General features: G+C 57.8%; 1 protein-coding gene across 6 annotated transcripts; it reads right to left on the reverse strand.

Annotated features, from left to right (window-relative positions):
- Positions 1-122: 122 nt before the first annotated feature.
- On the reverse strand, positions 123-20,556 carry ADCY6 (adenylate cyclase 6). 6 transcript variants are annotated; one of them, XM_055582353.1, is made up of 23 exons: positions 20,359-20,556; positions 15,011-15,869; positions 11,371-11,520; positions 10,856-10,977; positions 10,647-10,758; positions 10,195-10,322; positions 9,514-9,672; positions 9,298-9,439; positions 9,060-9,188; positions 8,767-8,792; positions 8,387-8,534; positions 8,095-8,192; positions 7,833-7,920; positions 7,565-7,681; positions 7,140-7,298; positions 6,700-6,878; positions 5,711-5,746; positions 5,499-5,628; positions 4,922-5,185; positions 3,956-4,160; positions 3,026-3,150; positions 2,639-2,799; positions 390-831 (listed from the first exon to the last, which is right to left on the reverse strand). In XM_055582353.1, exons 2-22 carry the CDS (start codon positions 15,866-15,868, stop codon positions 2,674-2,676), a joined length of 3,501 nt encoding a protein of 1,166 aa, XP_055438328.1. In that variant the 5' UTR covers position 15,869; positions 20,359-20,556; the 3' UTR covers positions 390-831; positions 2,639-2,673. The 6 variants fall into 6 exon arrangements, with proteins under 6 accessions (XP_055438308.1, XP_055438344.1, XP_055438318.1 ...); XM_055582333.1 differs by lacking the exons at positions 390-831; positions 2,639-2,799 and adding an exon at positions 123-305; XM_055582343.1 differs by having other exon boundaries at positions 389-2,799.
- Positions 20,557-21,029: the final 473 nt, after the last annotated feature.

Raw genomic sequence — 21,029 nt, forward strand, 5'->3', positions numbered from 1 at the left:
CACAGGAAATGAGGGAGTGGGAAATTATTCCCCAATTCCTGTGAGATCAGGATTGTGAGAGATTCCTGAAGGAGTCAGAGCTTGGTGCTTAGTTTGGGAGGGGCCAGGACAGACCACTACAAGGGGTCCTGAGCTCATGCATGGCAGGAGTCAGAGTAACGAATGCTGCCAGGCCTCAGAGTGGTCACGTTCTCTGCACATTGCAGCTTCATCTTAGCAGATGAGAGAGGTCTACAGAACCCCCGGCAGGGGACTGCCCTCCACCAGGCTCTGCCACTTCGGACCCAACCCAGGGCCCAGAACAGCTGCAGAGAACAGGGAATTTTACAAAGAGTTTGATTTTTATTGATATTTAAATATATTAAATATTTCACTGAAATACAATGGTATGCCACCCTCCCCCCACCCCACACTGGTTACATTATAAAACCAAAGTCCATGGGCCTCCCATCCACTGACCCCCCCCCAAATGGCAAGGAAGGGGGCAACATCAACCCAGGGGAAATGCATGGCTGGCACTGTGGTGCGGGGAGCCAGGGTGCAGACAGGCCCCTCCACTGGCAAGAAGCAGACACAAGTCACTCACTTTCACTGTAAGGGAAGCGGTCTTCCACTCTGGTCTCCTTACAGCCTCATCCCCACCCCAGGACCCCATGCAGAACCTTCCTGTCCAGGCCTGTGGCTGAGGGAAGGGGAGCTGACTTCATCTGGACCACCTAGTCTTTTCTCTTCTCCTGCCTTGGCTAATGAAGTGACTGATGGCCCACTTGGCTGATACATGAAGATCCCCCAGAGCAGTCAGTACGAGCCAGAAACAACGTCTGCAAGGAACTAGAGTCAGAAAGGGCATGAGGAAGGGCAAGAGTACCACCTGCCCCTTCCAGTCCCCAAAGTCAGCAACTCTGGGACCCTCTCCCCTCTGCCTCTAACACCTCTGAGACAAAGCGATCTTCAAGCAAAACTGTGGCCAATGCCTCCGCTTAAACAGGTACAGAGAAACCAAAGCACCGACTCATTCAGGCCAGAGGCAAGGCTGCAGGGAAGCGGGTGAAAGGCAGGCGCGGACAGGAAGGGAATCGAAGGCCCAGCCCTCCTAACCCTCCTGCCAGCCCCCGCAGGCTTCATGGGGACTGGGGAGCCTGGAGCACGCTGGGCTCAGGCTGTAGACTGGGGACGGCTGAGGTCCGGGTTCCCCTCCCCTTGCCCCTAGTACCAGAATCTGGGTCCTCGGGGGATCCCATGCTACCCCAGCCCCAAGGCTTACCACATCCCAGGATACCAGCTGGGGAAATCCAGGGGACTCCTGAGCCTCTGCCCACCAAACCCCATAGAGTTCAAGTGCAAGGAGCATGGGGGCTCCGGCAGGCGCTTGGGTCCCTGCCCTAGCAGAGAGACAGTCATGCTGCACACATGGTCCCCACGAGGCAATTAGGGATTTGGCACAAAAGACCTCCTCTCCCCAGTCACCCTCCTTTTATTACCACACCCCATCCCACTCCTGTGCAAACTGGGCATCTGTCTCCATCCCTTGAAATCAGACATCCTGCCTTAATTCCCAGAAGACAGAGGCCCACAGGAAAGAGGCAACCCAGGGTGGAGAGTCGAGGAGCAGGAGCACAAGGACACATAGACCTGGAAAACAGACACACACACGGGCCACCGTGCACACAGTACACAGGCACACAGGCCTCCCCAGTGCCAGAGGTCTGGGAGGACGGGTTTAGGATCAGGGTCGTCTTCCTCCAGGCCCTGGCCCTGTTCTATTTGGCAACAGAAGGGGTAGAGACGCTCTGTGTCCCTTGCAGCAGACAGCAAGAGTACGCGGGGGCAGAGCGGCCTGATCCTGACCTTCGGAGTCTGGCACCACCCCCATCCCTGGCCGGCCTGCTCTCTTTGGCACCTGCAGGCGAACGTCCACCTTCCAGTCTTCTAATACCCTCATGCACATTCCTGCTCCCTGGATGGGTGTTTTCACAGTACCAATGAGACCAGATGCCCCTCTCCCTGGAGCTGTGCAGGAACTGGGGCTAATCTGAGCTGTCAGAAGTCCCTTTGTTCCCCTTTGGGGACAGATCGTGGGACTAGGATTTGGCAAATGGAAACATTCCCCTGAAATATGGACAGAGCTGGGTCTCCCGAGCCTCTCCCTCCTTGGCCCTGTGTCCCTGAGGGAGACCTGACCGGGTGGGGAGGGCCCAGGACCCATGCTGGGGATGCAGGCACGGCAAAGGCAAGCGTGGAACAGGCACTCTTCAAGCCTGCCCCAGTCTTTGTACAAAAGATTCCCAGGAAAAAGGGAAAGGAAGGGCCAAGCCCTGAGCCGGTTGCCCAGACAGACAGGGAAAGGGGAGGTGTGACAAGCTGCCATTTTAATCTCTCAGGTAGGAAGGGTCCCCCCACCTTTGCTGCTGCCCCCTCCCCTGCTCCCAAAAGCTGGAAGAAAGGAGGGAAAACAGCCCTACCCTAGTTTTAAAAAGTTACTTGCATAATCCTCTTGGTATCCCCTCTTTCACCAGCCTGAGGATGTAGTTGAACACAGCCTGCTGGGGTGTTCCCTTTGTGATCAGCAGGGTCTGGAGGCTTAGCGCCCCCTGCCACAGCTTCCCCCAGCGAGCCCAGAGTCCACCCAAATGCCCACCTTGATCCTTTCAGTTGATCTGTAGCTGGGCCCTGCTAACTCCTGGGGCCCCCATTGAGGAAGTAGGTGGTCATCTCCCCCTTGCCCTTCACCTTGACCACCCCTCGACATTCCAGCTGGTAGCCCTTGGCCGCTAGAACCTGGTACAAGTCCGTGGTTACCTGGGGGGGGTGGGGTGGGAGGGGAACCTGCTTAGGCCAGGATCCTTCCTGCTGCATTTGCAGGGTCCCAAGGGTTCTCTGGTCATGCTACTATCTCTCCCCATAACCCCCTCCACCAAACACAGAATATCGCCACCCTACCCCTGTCCTGGCTGACTGCAGAGGGGGCCCTGTGGAAGCTCCCCACACCCAGACCCCTCCCAGCTTCCGCTTACAACCCCCTCACCTGGATTCGGTCGGGGACCCCGGTGCTGTCCATTCGACTCGAGACATTCACTGTGTTCCCCCAGATGTCATACTGTGGCTTCCGAGCCCCAATGACGCCTGCCACAACTGGGCCCATGTTCAGTCCTGGGGTGGGTAAAAGTAAGAAATTGAGAGCAGTGGCTGTTCCCCAGTCAGCCCAGGGAGGCACCACCTCCCGGCACCTTTAGAAGGACCCAGAGAAGAAAGTGGAAAAGGGACAAGTCTCCCGGTTGTAAAGAATGCCAAGGATCTCCCCTGAGTCAGAAGGGCTATGCCAGAACAGCAGCTAATCCAACAAAGGTTCATGCTGTGCCAACCACTCTATAAGCATTCTATACTATCTCAGCCCCTCAACAGCCCTACAAGGTAGGGCTCATCATCCCCATTTTATAGAAAAGGTACCTGAAGCTTACAGAAGTTAGGTGACTTGCTAAATAAGCCCATAAGTGGAAGAGCCAGAATTCAAACCAGACATTCTGACTCGAGAACCCACGCTATTAACAACTCCCATCCACCGGCTCATCTGGGAGGAAGTCCCTCTTATCAGACCAGCCACAGATGGGGACATAGGTACTGGTATCTACATAAACCTGGTTTTGAATCCCAGTTCAGCCATAACTAGTTGTGTGACCTTGGCTGAGTTATTTACCCATTCTGAAAATCTAACTCTTTTCTGTAAAAGGGGATAATAATGTGAGAATTGATATATGTTTAAAAAAAAAAGTCTAAGACAATGCTTAGCACATAGGAGGCCCTTAATAAATGGTATCTATTCTTAACATCAGATGACATAAGGAGCGGGAGGAAAGGAAACCCCCACAGGATCCTGATACACCATCCCCAGCCTGCTGCCTCAGCTTCACCCCAAAAACAGCCCTGGGAAAACGTGCCATGATCCAGGCCTTCTTACCGATCTTCATCTGGAAATTGTTGAAGGAGTGCTCATTGATGTGCTTCATCTGCTCCATGAGCCGCATGGCGTAGTCGGCGAGGGCAGTGATGTGGGAGCGGCCCACCTGATCATAGGTGCTGGCGTTCAGCCCAGAGGCAGCCATGTAGGTGCTACCAATTGTCTTGATCTTCTCCAGCTGCCGGAAGCGCTCCTCACTGATGATCTGGACAGCACAGGGGGACCCAGCTGTCAAGGCAGAAAGGCCAGACCCAGTCCTGCCCCAAGGCTCCTTCCTGCCCATGCTCTGGCCCCCTGCCCCACTTCCCTGTCTCAATACTTCCCTCCAGTAAGTGAGCCCCGCTTCCAACTACCGCTCTTGGTGCTGGGCTAGGAACCGGGAAAACGTCTCCCTTACTAGGCAGCCGTCAAAACCCAAGCAGGGACTTGAGCACACAACTCCAGGACAACTTTGACACCCCGCTACAGAACCCAGAACCACAGAAGGGATATCAGGCATTAATGATTCCAACCCTCACTTTGGGGGAAAGAGTCCCAGACTGAGGAAGTGCCTTCTCTCCAGACCTGACCTGGGTGTTCAGGACGCTTTCTCGTATTTTACTTCCATTTTCTCTATTCAGGGGATCATCTTGATTACTTGGCCTCATGAGGCCGTAGTCTACAGATTACCAGCGCCTTCTTCAATGACACCCACTTGCTAACTCTACTGGCCCCTCCACAGATCTTCACGTCCTCCTTTGCTCCCCGGTAACAATGACCCTGCCCCACTGGAGCTGACCCTGCTGCCTGTGACACACTCATATCTGTCCCCAACTCCACTGTGCCTGCCTTTACTCCTGCCCTTCACATCTCTGGGTCTCGTCAGATGAGCCCCTCCAATCCTTGCCTTCTTATCCAAAGTTCTCCCAGTTCTCTGGTCCCTACATCCCCCCACCCTCTGCCAGCACCAACCTAAGGGACAAGTACCTCATCGAAATCAGCAATGATCTCATTGAGCAGTCGCAGGCACTCAACACCCTCGTTGTTGGCCTCCAGCTCCACGTAGAACTCAGAGAAGTTGGCAATGGAGGCGAACATGACGGCCACACATTCACAGGATTGATAGTAGAGCTCGTCGTTCCGGCGCTCCCGGGCCAGGAAGTGGGCGGCCACGTCCTTGGGCAGAATGTTATGTAGCAGCCGCCGGTTGTAGGCCTGGAGCTCCTCCATCTCTTCCTTCTCCCCTGTTGCCTGTGGACACCACACCCATCACCCACTGCCCAACATCCACAAGGCGTGGGTACAGCAGCCAACACCTGGAGAAGGGTATCTAAGGGAACCGCATGGGAGAAGAAAACCAGGGAGAGATGAGGCCAAAGAACAGGCAGAGGGGCCGAGGGGGTAGGGACAGGATGAGGCGGGGGATGGGGGTGGGCACAGGGAAAGCATGGAGCCAGGGTGGGCTCAGGGCAGGCTGAACCTTGACCAGCCTAAGAGATGCCTGACACGGCCCAGGCTCCACCCCCAGGAACCACCCACCCACCCCAGAGGCCTGCCCTGTCACCTGCAGCTTCCAGAGGAAGTCCAGGCGGGCGGTGGACTCCACCTGCTGGGCATGCAGGTACAGCGCCAGTGCGAACACCAGCAGAATCACGGGGGTCATGTATTTGAGTGCCACCCTCCCGGCCGCTGGGCTGAGGGAAGCAGAGGCGGGCTCAGTGGCTGAAAGAGGCATCTGGCAGCCCAGCCCTTTGCTGCCCTGGAGCCCTCACTCACCAGTCCAGCCCATCAAAGGTCTCATTGGAAGAAGCCCTGGCAAGAAGATAGAAGAGACAAAGTCATTGGTTCTTCCTGGGTCGCCAGGTCAGGGCACGGAAGAGGAGACAGAAACTGCATTTACTGAGCACCACAGATCAGGGACCAGGCCAAGGCATTTGCTTATATTAAGAGCAGAGATTCCACTCCTGGATCCTCTACCCACCAACTATGTGACCTGGCTATTTAACTCTGTAAGCCTCAGTTTCCTCATCAATACAAGAGTGATCAGATCTAAACAATGTGAGCAAAAGGCTTAGCAAATCCACAGCTATAGAAAACCCAAGTAGCACAATAAAGACACAGCACAGTCTAAATTCTTAAAAAATGCTTTTAATTAAAAAAAAAGACTTAGCACAGTGCTTGGCATCAGCAAGTCTTCGATAAATGTTAGTTACTATAATCTTTACAGCTACCCTGTGATATAGATAGCACTGCCATTTTACAGATGAGGAAACTGGGGCTCGGAGAAGTTAACTCACCAATCTAAGGTCACACAGCTAATAAGTGGCAGAGTAGGGATTCAAACTCAGCAGGCTGCAGAAGCTTTTTCTACCACACCATATGTTTCTGCCATATAAGGTGTGGGCTTTTACAGAGGAAAAGCCAGTGTTGTCCCAGGCAGAGCCCTGAAGCAGGAGCCCGAGTTTTGGTTCCTTTCCTAGCCGGGGCTCTACCCCAAGCAGCTATGTGACCCACAAGTAGTTAAGAGTGGATATGAAAGCAACATGCAAATGCAAGAGGGAGTTTTTAGTTTTAATGTCTAGCCTAAAGACAAAGGGATTTCCCAGGTCTGGGGTTTCCTTGAGGAGACTGTTGGGGGTCAGGTGCTACCTCCTTTCCCCGCATGTGAGGGGTGAGTGGTAGCATGCCAGGGCACAAAGGTCTCTCAACAACCTAGCAGGGTCAAGAGGCTCCTGGGGGATTAAAGGGGTTGAGGATAAACTCACAAGCCATGGACGCCCAGCAGGAGGTCATAGTTGTCAAAGATGGTGGCTGGGGGACCCAGCAGAAGCAGCACCAGATAAACGAGCCCCAGGACAAAGGTCATGGCCAACTTCCCGATACTACTGATGTGCAGGAAGACAGAGCTGGCCAAGAGACTCAGCAACACGTTCCCAATGAAGTACTGCGGAGCGAAGGCAGAGGAAGTCTGGGTGAGGGCAGAGCACGAGGCACGCCGCCGCCTGACCTGACCCCCCTCGACCACCTCAAACCCAAGCCACCTACGCCCTCCACACACCCCGACACCATGCCAGGGCTGCTCCTGGAGTTGGAGACTCTGGTGAGATCCTGGGTCCCCAGTGCCCACCACCAAGCCTGGCACAGAAAGGTCAAGAACTGGTACCGATCAGGACCCCCCCACCCCGCCTGACCACTGCCTGGACACCTCGGGGAAGCTGCAGGTGGGTGCGGTGCCCTCACACAGGGGAGCATCCAGGCCCAGAGAGTAATTGAGCTGCTGCAGGTGGCAGGCGGTAATGTCAGCAGGGGTTAAATTCAGCATCCGGGCTGCGCAAGTTCGTATGGGGGTGTGGTTACAGGTGAACTGCAAAAACAGGGCGAGAGGAGGTATATATTAGGGTAACTGAGGAGGGGCGGGGTTACCAGGGCCATGCCCAAGTGCCTTATATGCCAGAGGCCCAAGTTCTCACTGAGGGACAACAAGAGGCAAAGGGAGCAAGCCAGGAGGACAGGGGTTAACCTCACTCCTGCTTTGGGGAGGAAATGTGTCTCGTTCCTCTTTGTAGCCCCAGCACCCAGAACAGTGCTTGGCACAGAGGAGGAGCAGGAGAATTCTCCCTGGACCTTTACCATGCTGGCAACGGCGGAGGTGAACACAAGCAGGACAGAAAAGATGCCAACTGCGGTGCTATGTGCCCTCGAGCGGACGATACTGCGAGACACACGTCGCAGGGCCTCGGGGAACAGCTGTCAGGAGGCAGGAGACAGAGACAGAGGCCACATCACCCAAGGGGTAAGGCCACCCAGGGCCAGGCCTAGTGGCAGAGGCCTTGCCTTCTCCTCCCTCCCCACTCCCGGCCTGGCCTCCCCGACCAGCCCTGGAAGGTCCCCCACGTACAGAGCCACAGGAGTACACAGCACAGGTCAGCACGGTGACCAGTAACAGCAGGAAGATACCAGCGTGGATCCCAAGCATCAGGGCTGAGCTGGGTGGGAGAGGGCCAGGGAAGACGTTACTCTGGGAGATCTGGGGGTCCTTTCCCACTCCCTGGGCAGGCAGGGGGTAGGCCCCAGAACTGTGTGCTTGCAAGGGTGTTTAAGAAGGGCCTGGGAAGTGGTAGAGGGAAGAGAAGCCCAGCAAGGAGGGGAAGAGCTCTCACCGTGGGAAGACGACAAGCTGGATGAAGCAGATGAAGCAGAAGACTAGCAGGGCACAAGCCACGTAGGCTCCAAAGCGGGGGTCCACCTTGCGTGAGTACTGAGGGAGAGGAGACTGAGCTGGGCACTGCCACTGCCCTCAGAAGGCCGGGTGTTGCCAGTTGGCCCAGCTGAGGTGAATCCCCACAGTGCCCTGTGGTCACCCCCCGCTCCCCAGAAGCTTCTCCTGTTCCCTCACTTGTGCTCAGACCACCCTGCCAGGACGTCCTCCTCCTGCCCTTGCAACCCCCAAACCTTCTTTTCAAGATCCTCTCTCTGGAAGGTGAGCAGGAACCGGCGCACATGGTCCTTGCGCAGCTGATCGATGCTGCGGGCATCGATGGCCCGGCCCAGGAACTCGTCTACCTCATCCTCAGGGTTCAGGGCATCCTGAGCACCCCGGCTGAGGGCAGAGGACATGGCTTCACCAGGCGCCTGACCACGGCCACGTGACAGGTGATGAGGAGGGAGGGGCACGGGCAGCACTCAGAGGAGAAGTGTGAGCGGGGCAGGTGGCACCCGGTCCCACGTGACACGTCTGAAGTCCAGGGAAGAGGGGGATCTCAGCTCCCCACCTCCTCACCCCAGGCTGCAAGTGCCTTCCCCGACCCGCCCTCCTCAACAACTTGACTTACTTGTCTTTGCTGGAATCATCGATGCCCTGGAGAAAGGGATAGAGTGTGAATGAGGTGACAGGCAGGCCACCTTCACCTCTACAGTCCCTTCCCCATCAACACTGCGCTGAGGGCTTTCCCCATAGACTCTGGGGAGCCTGGGACCCCTGGGATGAAACCAGCCTTCCCATTCCCAATTCCAGAAACTGCAGAGACAACAGCCTCAACAAGGGAGGCAGAAGAGGGCAGGGTAATACTGAGTGTTGAGGGAAACAAGAAACCAAGGCCTGGCCCAGGCGCGGTGGGACCCTCACCATCTGGCGGAAAGCCTTGGAGTCCTTGGTCCGGGAGAAGGCACGGTCAGGCACCCAGCGTGGCATCAGCCCCTCCATGGAGTTGGCCCGCGCCCGCTGCAGCTTGGCCAGCATGGCCTTCTCTTCTTTCTGTGTGGACAGCACAGGTACAGGCTGGGAAGAGGCGCCCAGAGAAGGCCTCTGCTTGCTCCCTCCAATTGCCCCTCTCCCCAGCCGCCTTCGCCAACCCGACCCTGACCCGTTTCTGGCTGGCTCCCAGGATGAGGAAGGTCTCAATGTGCTGCTCCTTGAGGTAGGCGTTGCGCTCCCCACCGCGGCCCGGCTCCACTTCGTAGTCCCCATTCAGGTACTGCAGTGTGGCCCGGGTGATGTGGATGCGGCTGCGGAGGACAGGCGGTTAAGACCTCGGCTTACCCCATGGCTCCCACCCCTTACCCCCTGGATCCGCACTCACCCGGCCCGGCCCCCAGCCTCCATGTGGTTGGCCAGAGTCACGTCATTGGACCACACATCAAACTGCCATTTCCGCAAGCCAAGGACACCGCAGTGCACACGCCCGCTGTGGATGCCCACGCGCATGTTCACGTTTACACCCGTCACCTCGCGCACCAGCCTGCGAGGAGGTGGCCTGGCTTAGCTCTGGTAGTCCTCCCCACTCCCAGCCCAGAGCCCAGGCCTTGAGCTCGCCTTGGAGCCAAGTGGCCAAGGACAGACCCAGCCACAGGGCACACGGCACACCCTTAGTGGGACATGCCCTTGGCAGGACACAGGTAGGAGGTTGCACGGGGCTCAAGGACAAACCTTTGGGAACCCTGTTCGCCAGCAGGGGTGCAGCAGCGTCCTATGGGACTGGGCGGGTAGATAAGGAATCACCACCCTTCCGGCAGGCCTACAGCTGGCATTCTCTCCAACGTAAATCCCCCCTCACCCTGACTCCCCCTGCTCCATCCCAGCCGCTGGAGTCTAAGGTGCACGTGGATCTTCACATGGGCTGAAGCCTTTCCCCTCCCCAGGCGTGGATCTCCAAGACAGAGAGACAGCCAAGACTAAGGAAAGGTCCTAAGGACACCTCGAAGGGGAGGGGCAGGCGGAGCCCCCCTCAGTCCCAGGAAGCCCGGGAGGGGACGGTGCTCACGAGATAGCCTCGATCATGTCCACCCCCATCTCCACGCAGCAGTGGGCATGGTCTGCCCGGGCCTCTGGCAGCCCTGACACGCAGTAGTAACAGTCCCCTAAGATCTTGATCCTCAGGCAGTGATTTTCCTGAAGCAGAAAGAGTTGGGGGAGAGACTGAGTGACTTCACTTTCACTTCTCACGTTCATGCATTGGAGAAGGAAATGGCAACCCACTCCAGTATTCTTGCCTGGAGAATCCCAGGGACAGAGGAGCCTAGTGGGCTGCTGTCTGTGGGGTCGCAGAGTCGGACATGACTGAAGCGACTTAGCAGCAGCAGCACCTTTACTTTACACCTTTAGCACCTAGCCCACTACTCTCACTGCAGACTCCACGGGCTCTCATCCCCAAGCTGCTGCCAGAAAGGTGCGCCCTCACCTGGTCGGCCCTGCCCCTAGCCCCAGCACCCTCACCGCAGCCAGCTTGTCGAACCGGGCAAAGAGCTCGTTCAGGGTCATGACCAGCTCCTGCGCCGTGCACTGGCTCGCCAGGCTGGTGAAGCCTTCAATGTCCGCAAACAGGATGCTGTGGACGATGGCAGAAGACGGAAGGACAGTGTGGCCCTCAGAGACTCACAGACCGCCCCCCACCTCTCCCAGTATCCTCCCCACCCCCACCCTACCTGACATTGTCGTGCTTCTGGATGTAGATCTTATGAAACATCATGTCTTCTTTCTTTGTGTTGATGTCTTCTTTCATCTCCATGGCAACGTGCTGGGGCAACACAGACAGCAGCAGCCGCTCCTAGACCAGTGGTTTCAACAGGGCACCACTATCTTCCTGGCCTCATGCTTTAATCCCTCCTGGTCCCTCCACATCCCTGGAACCCTCCCTGACCTCTCTGGAGACCTGAGCTTCCCTCCTGGGACGTAGCCTGACCCTCCTCCGTTAGAGCCCTCGGCAGACACACACCCCAGTCTTCTCTGACAACAGCCCATTCAACCCCTCAGGTGCACTCCATCTATTCCCTCCCCTCCTCTGACAGGCCAGCAACTCCAAAGTCAGAGCACCTCTGCGCTGCACAGTCAGGGGGAACCATTCACACTACTCCATGGAGTTGCACAAGGTGGCAGATCCAACCTGCAAGCTATTGGCAGGTGGGGTGGGGAAGGCCGTGACCAGTGAGGGCAGCCCCACCTGCTGCCGGTTCTCATGCTGCAGGTGCAGCCGGGCCTGGATGTAACCGCGGGTCTCTTGAAATGCCTGGCGCTGAGACACCTCCGCCGGATAGTGTGTGCAGATGCCAATGACATTGGTGCAGAGGAACAGCAGCATGTTGGCTCCAAGCTGCAAAGGGGTGGCAGAGGCAAATGGTGACCACCCCCAACACACACAGCTGCAACTAGCTAGGCTCTCGGTAGACGCACTGCCTCAGGGAGGAAGCCGGAATCCTGTGCCCTGTCTTCCCCAAGCCAGCCCCAGCCCTGCAGTCCAGCTCTCCATTCCCCATAGGGGTCCAGCTCCCTGCCTGGCTCACCCGTGGTGAGAAACGTGATCTTCTCACAGCTCCTGGGAGTGGAAGCATCAGCCAGGGCCAGGTAGGTCACAGGGCCTGGGCCCAGCACTCTGACTCCCTGCGCCACAAACACCCCAAACAAAAGACACATGCTGCGGCTCCAGCATGTGGTTCTCCTCACAGGTCGACACCCAGGAGACCTGAGCTCCAAATCTTCCTGTGCGTGCCCAGGACAAGTCACCTCATCTCTCTGGGCCTGTCTGCTTGTCTAGAACCTGGAGAGGGACAGTAAGATCTCCAAGGTTCCTCCCTACCCTGACATAAATTAATATAATAATGACTACTATTATTATTACTGGAGCTAATTTGTTGGCTATTTACAACGTGCCTGGATTCTATAGGTGCGCTCTATACATTAACGAATGTATTTCTTACAACTCTTAGGAGATGGGAGCATGATCTCATTTTAAAGGTGAGGGACTCGGGTACACAGAAGTTATATAACCTTCCCAGGATCTCACCGCTGGTAGTAGCTGGTGTGGGACTCAAGTCCACGTCAGTCAGACTCCAGGCTGTGTCCTAACCCTACCGTGTACTACAGCCCACGTTCCCAGGACGCCAACTCACTCCACTCACCAACGCTCTTGAGGCCCACCTCAGAACCCAGGCTTGGGAGTCATTAATTCCACCGACACGAAGAACTCTTCTGAACTGGGATGGGGTGCCACCATGCCTGGCCACCCCCAACACTTGGTCCAGCCAGGTCCCTACACCCTAGGACCCCAACCCAAGGGTGTTCCATCCTCAGTCAGCAGCAGCAACAGTGACTGGAGAGCGAGTCTAAGGGAAGCTGGCCTCGGTGATTCTGGAACTTCAGGGGTTAACCTGGCACTTGTGGCTGCACCCCAGAGTTGGCTGGGGCAGGGCTCTGGTTGTGGGAGAAGGGAGGGCAAGAGCACCAACTGGAAGCCAGGAGCTCTGGGCTCTGCCTGGAACCAGGACTCATCCTGCAAAATTGGGCCTGTCACTCAGTCTCTGGGACCTCGGCTTCTTGTTCCTTGGGTAAGACGGAGGGTGGGCCAGCTAACCCTCCGCCATTCCCAGCTCCCGCCCTCTAGGATTGGTCTCCCAGATTCCCTTCTCTGTCTAGCTCACAAGACCCCCCCCTTCCCAGCAGCAGGGGTGAAGAAGGGGGGCACACTATCTCCCTCGGGGGTTTCTAAGAATAGCCCCCAGTGGGGGAGAAGAAAAGGGGGGGCAAACCAGGCAACTTCCCTTCCTGGCCCCAGGAGCCCAAGAGGAAAATGTGAGTCATGGTGGAGGGAAGGGGAAGGGGGACAAGAGACTGAAATAGATCTGTACACAGACCCCGATCCGACTGTGAGAAAAAATGGCTGCCAGGACACTGCAGGACACGCCAGGCTGGACTGGGTCACTGGGTGGAACCGCTCAGTGTGTCTGGGTGAGCGGGTCAGAGGATGAAGGGCCTGGATCTGGGAAGGGGCTGCCCAAGGACCATAGAAAGGAGGCCAGAGCCCCACCCAGAAACCTGAAAGCCAACTGGGTGCCGGGAATCCCCAGTTCAGAGAGAGGTACGGGCTGCCCTGGTCCCAAGGGCTGGCACGGGCCATGGGCAGCTTCCTCCACTTGCCCCAGGAACGTGCACACTGAGCCCCACTGGCTGGGCACCCTGGAGAGGCGGGAGACTGGTGCAGTCCTGGCCTCCATGGAACTGTGCCTCCCTAGTCAGGCCCTGGGCTTGGCTCTGGGCACCAGGCCAGCAGAGAGGAGGGAAGAGACACCCATCTACCCTAGAAAGGATGGGGGATGGGAGGTCCCACCTCCAAGCTCCTCCTTCCCCAAGAGGGCAGTCCAACTCCAATGCCCAGTGTGACAGCTCCCCTGGAGAGAGATGGGGGGCTAGCAACAGCAGAAGGACCCTGGCCCTTTAAGAGATCTGACAGCGCCCTGCGGGTATGTGCTCCACAAACAAAGTGGCTATAAGGTTACTCTTAAAAAGGTACATTCTGTTCCACAGGCAAGGCAGGGAAGGGCATCATGCCAGGGCACCCAGCTTCTCACCCTGGGAGCCCCAGGCAACTTCCTCTTTGTGGGTGGGGCTGGGTGGGCTACAGGCCACAAGCTCTGGGCAAGGCAGAGCAAGAAAGAGGGCAGCACCATCTAAAGCAAGGGCCAATGGAGGGATCACAAGGAGTGCTGGGGAGCTGTATCGACAGCAGCCCCAAAGGCTCAGCTGGGCAAAAGCCCCTGTGCCTGGTCAGGGGACGACATGAGACAGTCGACTCCACTGGCTCACATCTCTCTGCCGTGGACGTCCCGGAAGCCCCTTCACTGGGTACCATCTCCTTCAGCCTCCCCACACCTCACTGCAGGTGAGACCACCACCCTATGAGGCTCTACTCCACGCTGGCAGAGGGCAGGGCCCTGACAGCAGCATCATGAGGTAGACACCGTTTGTATCTTCCTTTTACAGAATGGGAAAGTAAGACTGGGAGAGGCAAGATGTGCTGTCTGCACTCTCACAGAGAAGATTTCAGCCCCTTGGACAACCAGCTCTGCCCGCAGCCAAGCGCTTATGAGAGCCTCACCTCACATACCACTCAGAACCCAGAGGCGGAAGCCCACATGGGCAGAGAGCCTCAAGGCAGTTGCCAGAGCCCTGGTGCTCAGTGGGAAGTAGGCAAGATAAGGTTGGAGCCTAATGCCCCTCTTGTGCACAGTCCCACCCCAAACTACTCCCAGCCCAGCAAAGAAGAGACCACCCATCACCTCCCCTGTCCTCTTGGATCTGGCCTCGGTCCAGATGACAGGTGACTCCTCCCTTGCTAACTCCATCGAAAACCTACTCGATCTCCCCGCATCACCGCCGAGAACTGCCTAGAAGGATGGCACCAAGCCCGGAGTCTCAGGCTGGGGTCAGGGGTCAGGGTAGGATGTAGCCTCCCCTGCCCTCTCAGCCTTGCCCCCACCCAGGGGCTAAACATCACCTGCCTTCCTCCAGCCCTCCACGGTGTCTCTGCAGATGATACTATTTCAAGAGCCTCAGGCTAAAGAGTTGCGAACAGCGGCCCATGGGAGCAGAGCACAGGGTCTGCAGCCTTCCTCCCCATCAGCAGGGCCTTCTGCCCCAGATCCCAGATGGAGACTGACCCCCGAAACCAGGCCTCCCAAGCCCTCCTTCCGGATCCAGCCAGACATCCCTCACCCAGTGTCCATCCAGGGCTCACCCACCGCCCTGATCACCAGACCCCTTCTCATTCCTGGCCTGATGCCCCCAGGCCTACCTCCCTGACCACCCACCTGCTTCCAGAGGAAGGCATCACCACGGTTGAGCTGCCAGGCCAAGACCAAGTGCAGGGTGGAGAGGCCCAGGCCGCTGAAGACTGCAGCCCGCATGCGGATGGGAAGGAGTGTGTAGGTGATGTAGACAAAGAACACAGGGCACCAGAGGCCTGCAGACGGGCTACGCGGGTCGGCTGCCAGGGCGCCCCCGACCTGCACGGCCGCCAGGATGCCCAGCACCACGTAGCTCACCACCCACATGGAGTCCTGGCGGAAGCTGTGCCGGTTGCACACCACCATGAGTACCACGAAGAGGGTGGCAGCACAGGCCAGCAGGGCCACGTAGGCGGGCTGAGGGCGGGTGGGCGCCGCGTGGAAGGCCAGCAGCACAGCCGTGAGCAGCACGAGCGCCGCCATGAGCAGCGTCAGGCTGCTCTGGTTCATCTGGAAGAAGTAGCGCTGGTACAGGCGCTCCAGCTTGGCCGAGCGGAACTGCTTCGACTGGAACACCTGCACCAGCTGGCGCCAGCAGGCCCGCCTGCTCCTGGTGGCCACGGCAGGCGCCACCTCCGCTGCTCCGACGGCCCCGGCCACCTCAGGGTCCTCGAAGCCCAGGGCCACCGCCCGCAGCCCCAGCTCCGGGCCCTTGCCTGGGCCCCCCCTCCGGATGAAGGCCTCATCCTGCCAGGGGCACCGAGGGGCGGTGGCGGGGGTCGGGCTGGGTGGCTGCACGCCCTGGAGGCAGCTCATGTAGCGGGGCGTGCAGAAGCCACTGGTGCGGGTCCCACGGCGCGGCCGCTGCTGCCCATTGCGCTCCCCCCAGGCTGTTTTCCGTTCATCCACCTTGGGGACCAAGAGGCCGCTAAACCACGACATCCTGCGGGGAGGAAAAGAATGAGACGGTGTCAATACCCCCATCACGGCCTCCGCCACCAGCAGCTCTCACTAACTGAGCACTTCCTGCTGCCGAGCTGAGCGCTTTCAGGCACATCCTCCTCCTAAGATGACTCTGAGGAAGACCAGGGTAGCCCTAGTCAACAGGTGAGGAAACCGAAGCACAAACGGGTGGGGTCACCTGCCCAAGGTCAAGCAGCCACACAAGTGTAAGAGCCAAGATGCAGTTCCCTTAAGCATCCACCTCTTCCCTACAAGGCACTGATTTGGTGGTCACAGACTCGAGCGCCTCTCAGTGTGAAAAGCCGCCTGGCTCAGGAGAGAGGGCACATCCGATACAGGGGTTAGCACCACCCCGCACTGGGGCACCAGTGCCACTGCTGTCCCAGGGGAATCCGATCTGATTTTTCAACAGAAGCTTTAAAAAAATAGTAGACTTTAACACGACATCTCCTGGTTTTACATGTTGGCAAGGGACTTCCCTGGTGGTTCAGTGGTTAAGACTCCAGTCTCCCAAAGCAGGGGGCCCAGGAGCCATCCCTGGTCAGGGAACCAGATCCCACATGCCATGCGGTGCGGTCAAAAGATTAAAAAAAAAAAAATTAAACTTTGGCAAGTAACCAACATTTCTCAATACTGCAAGCCAAATAAATCACATCTATGGAATGAATTCAGCCTGTGAGCTGCCAATTGGTGACCTCTGTACAAGGGGGGATCTTGCATGCGTGCGCGCGCGTGCACACACACCACACACTTCACCAAGTGAAAGTCAAACTCTCCCTCAGGTTCCAGCTTAAATGTAACTTCCTCAGGGAGGTGTCCCAGTGCCCCCACCCAGACTAGGTTTGGTCCCTTATTCACTCTCCATGCATTCCCTCTGTAGTACTGATTACAACTGAAACTAAATCATCCCTTGGAAAAGACCCTGATGCTGGGAAAGACTGAGGGCAGGAGGAGAAGGGGGCCACAGAAGACAAGATGGTTGGATGGCATCACTGACTCCGTGGACATGAGTTTAAGCAAACTCCAGGAGATGATGAAGGACAGGGAAGCCTGGTGTGCTGCAGTCCTTGGGGTCGCAAAGAGTCGGACAAGACTTAGAGACTGAACAGCAACCACAACACCCCTTGTTTATTGTGTGACTCTGCCCCCAGACTACAAATGTTATGAAAGGAGGGATGATACCTAGTTTGTTCAGCACTTTATCCCCACCCTCAAGTACCCTGAGCATTGATCCTGGCTCATAGTAGGTACTCAACCAATTCATATGTTGAAAAGATAGAAAAAAAGCAAGCTCAAGGGACTAGTTCAGAGAAGCTAACGTGAAATAATAGTGATAATCCTATGATTCTCCATCTCTCTTTCTGCACTCTGCTTCACTTAGCCTCTTTGCTGTTCCCCAACACACCAGCACAAGCCAGCCTGGGACCTCGGTGCTTGCTGTCCCCTTTGCCTAGAACAAGGGCTCCTCCAGGCCACAGCTCAAACACCCCCTTATCAGTGAGCGTTCCCTAACCACTCTATTAAAATAGCAACCCCCTTTCCTGGCGCTCCCTATCTCTCTTCCGAGCTTTATGCTTTATTTTTCTCCACCACTCTTATCGGCAACTGCCATTCTATATATTTTTCTTATTTGTTCATTGTCTGTCTCTCCTAACTGGAATGCCAACTTCACGAGGGCAAGGATTTTGGCTGGTTTTGCTCACTGCCACATCTCCAACACCTAGAAGGGTCTAAATGAATGTTCACTGAGTGGACAGGTGGGTTGGGGGATGGATGGATAGACAACACTTCCATGCACTTTCCCTCTGTTTTGAACCAAAACCCTGTGAGGCTGGCCCTGTGGCCACCCAGTGCACAGGACAGATGTGACAGCCAAACAAAACAAAATGAAACTGAGGTCCACTGTAGTCTTACACGGCCGGCCCGGACTCTAGAGATCACGAGTAATCAAGTCAGCCCCAGATCTCACGTCTCTGGGAGGGAAGTGTCTTGACCTGGGGTGGGAGGACTCCCTGACAAAACCCTGGACGTGTCTCCAGCTGAGCCCAGCTCAGAAGGTGAGGGTGAGAGCCCTGCCACCATGGATGCCTGTGTCCCCTCCAGGGCTACACTCCTCCATGGCCACGGGGCACCCTGAGGGGCTCCTCATACTTAAACCTGCAGAGCTAGCAGCACTGACATTTGTACTCGCAGAGGAGTACCCAGCACTTGCCCCAGGCGGCCACAGAAGCAGTGCTTCAAGCTGACACCCAGGGACCCACAGAGCAAAAGGCAGCCTGGGGACCTCTCTGCACATGGGAAACCCCCATTCCCAAGCACACTCTGCCAAGTTCCCTCGGTGTCCTTCAACCCCTTAACATCACCAACAGCACCATCTGGAGAAACAGATCCAAAACCTAAGACTTCTGGTCAGGCTGGCATTTGGAAAAGGTCACCGAAGAAAGCCTGGCTCTTCAAAACACTTCCCTGGAAACGGGGTCTTGGGAATGAGACCAGGCTTCAAACCTTACTGTGATTATTTGCTAGGTTCCCGGCCTTGGACAAAGTTACATCACCTCCCTATGTCACTTTCTTCATCTGTAAAATGGGAATAAGAAATGTTGCGAGGAAAGAATAACAGCTCCTGCCACACACGTAGTACACACTTAATAAACATGAGTTCTTCTCCCCGCCTTCCACCACTTTGCACCCAAAAGCCTGTCAATGTCCAAAAGATGGAAAGAGAGGAAAAATCATGAGCAAAACCCCACGCGTGCCAGCCAGTCACGTGTCGCTATGTCCTCAACTGTCAGTCTCCAGAGCTGCATGAGACACAGCCCAGAGCGAGCAGGTTGCCCACTCCCTGTGATATTTAGCTTCAGTCTCCTCACCCTCACCCGTCCCCTGACCTGTCCTTACCACCACCCCCCCACCACTGGCCAGACCTCTGTTCCCACAGGACCCATTTCTGGCCATGTTCCCACCCCCTGGAAGCGCATTCTAGCATGTGGCTTGTACTCACAGAGGAAGGGCAGACACTGTCCAGCAGAACGCATGACCCTCCCAAGAACACTCTGACCCCAAAAGCGGATAGCTTCGGAGATCTGTAATTGTCCAACCAACTGCAACCATCCCACCCTGGGCTCCACTCCAGGCACTGCCCAACTTGGGAGAACTCACTCCTGGCACCCCATGCCAGGCTGGTACGGCAGGGTACTGTTCAAAGCCACAAAACTTCCCTATATGGGCCCCCACCCCTACACGTCCAGGAACCCAACTCTGTGAACCACAGACCACCCGCTCCTCCCCAGATGCAGGCTCCTGAGCCTGTGCCCCAGACCCCTCCTCCCCAAGCTCCTGGTCTCTTTGCTCTCTCTCACCGATCTTCTGCTCCAACGCAGATACAGGCACCTCTGGCTCCATCTGGGAGCTGTGTCCATGCAGCCTGGCAGACCCAGGCCCAGGGCCCCTGACCCCAAATCTGGATCCTCCAGTGGGTCTGCGACTTGGAGCCTGAAGCAGGCCAGGCCCCAGCCCCAAGGATGGCTGTAGGCGCTGCTTCGCCCTACACCCTTCGCTCTACACCCTATTCCTGGCCACCTCCTGTCCCCAGGACCCCTCTGCCCCTGCCCTCCTTGGCAAAAGGAGGCTCCGGGAGGGACTTTAAAAGGACTTCAGAAAGTTCATGGCAGAAGGCGCTGCCCAGGCTGGGCACTTCAGTGCCAGCACCACCCATCAGGCTGGGACGTGGGCCTCAATTCCAGGCCTATCCAGATGTGGATGAGCCCGGCCAGGGCCTGTATCAGGAGGTCCGGCGACCCTTCCCCTCCCTTCCGTAGCCCCTGGTCTCCCTGAAGATGGCACTGAGCTCCGTCCTCCGCCACAGCCAGAAAAGCCCCATCAGGGTCCTCCAGTCACAAGGCACGCGGGGCAGGGGAGGCTGGGGGAAGAGAGTCCACCGCCTGACTCCTGATTCGAGCTTTTCAGTCGGGCCCCAGAGCTGTTCTGAATAAAGTCTGCCTTAGCAGCCAGCCAGCACACCAACCCTTTCTGTTCCCAAGGTCTGGGGTGAGGTGGGTGATTGCAGGCAGAGGGCACCCCTCCCTCCCTTCTTCCCCAAGCACAACCACACTCTACCTCAAACTCGGAGACGCACCCACAGCCCGGCTGCAAAAACCTCAGGGCAGCCCCTCCCCGCCGTACATGCCTCTCCCCACCTTCCCCGCCGGCCGGGAACTCACTCCGGGTGGAGAAGGAGAAGCGCCCGGCGAGGGGTTGAGGGTGGGAGCCTGCAGCCCCGGACCTGAGTCCACCGTCCCCCATCCATCCCCTCCCGGACTTCCCTCCGCCAGTCCCTAGGGCCCGGCGCTCCCCGCTCCTCCGCGACCACAGAACTCTCGGGGGGCAGCGCGGGAGTCCGCCCGCCGCCGCGCGGAGACCCGAGCGCCGGGCGCCGCCGCCTCCCCCGACGCTCCTCCGTGCGGTCTCACCTGCCGGCCGGGGTCGGCGGCTCCCCGGGGCCCCCGCACCGCCGTCCCCGCGGGCTCCGGCCAGCCGGCCGGCAGTCCCGCGGTCCTACTCCGTGCCCGTGCGTCCCGGCCGTGCCGCCCGCCGTCCGCTGTGCGCCGGGCCCGCGCCCCCTCCCTTGTTGTCCAGCGCAGCCGCCCTCTACCCCGGATCCAGAAGTCCCCTCCCCGCCGGCTCCCGGACTCCCCGCCTTAAAGGCACAAGCTCCTTTTGTCTGGGCACCCCCTCCCCCCCACCGCCACCCCGGACGCCCGGCCGAGCGGCCCGATTCCCTTCGGAGGAACGGGGTAGGGGCGAGCGAGACCGAAGAAGAATGGAAACCCTCCCTCCGCACGCCCCCTCCTCTCCTCCGGCTGCTCCCTCCCCCAGTCTTGGGAAAACAGGCGGCTACTGTTCTGGGATCAAGACCCCGGGGAGGAGCCGGCCGGCCCTCTCCCCACTTCCCTCCACCCCCGGGCTGCCTCCTCTAGCATTCTCTTCCCACCCTCACTCCCGGGGTCGTCCCCCCACGCGCAGGGGAAACCCACTCTCTAGCAGCGATTACCCGATCCCCCTCCCGCCCCCGTCCCGCGCCCAGAGGGTCAGCTTCCTTCCTGTCGGGGTACCCTGGGACTGAACGGGTGCCCAGCACCCA

The sequence above is a fragment of the Bubalus kerabau genome, chromosome 1 (genome assembly GCF_029407905.1).
Source record: "Bubalus kerabau isolate K-KA32 ecotype Philippines breed swamp buffalo chromosome 1, PCC_UOA_SB_1v2, whole genome shotgun sequence".
Classification (NCBI taxonomy): domain Eukaryota; kingdom Metazoa; phylum Chordata; class Mammalia; order Artiodactyla; family Bovidae; genus Bubalus; species Bubalus kerabau.

What these genes read in the sequence shown, in the direction of transcription:
- ADCY6 (XM_055582333.1), bottom strand. Translation starts at nt 15,868, where the DNA reads ATGTCGTGGTTTAGCGGCCTCTTGGTCCCCAAGGTGGATGAACGGAAA. An exon ending in GAGAGGATCTTGAAAAGAAG is followed by an intron (nt 8,193 to 8,386) that starts GTTTGGGGGTTG and finishes CCTCTCCCTCAG; the next exon opens with TACTCACGCAAGGTGGACCC. An exon ending in CCACCTGCAGCTTCCCCGAG is followed by an intron (nt 6,879 to 7,139) that starts GTGTCCAGGCAG and finishes TTCGCTCCGCAG; the next exon opens with TACTTCATTGGGAACGTGTT.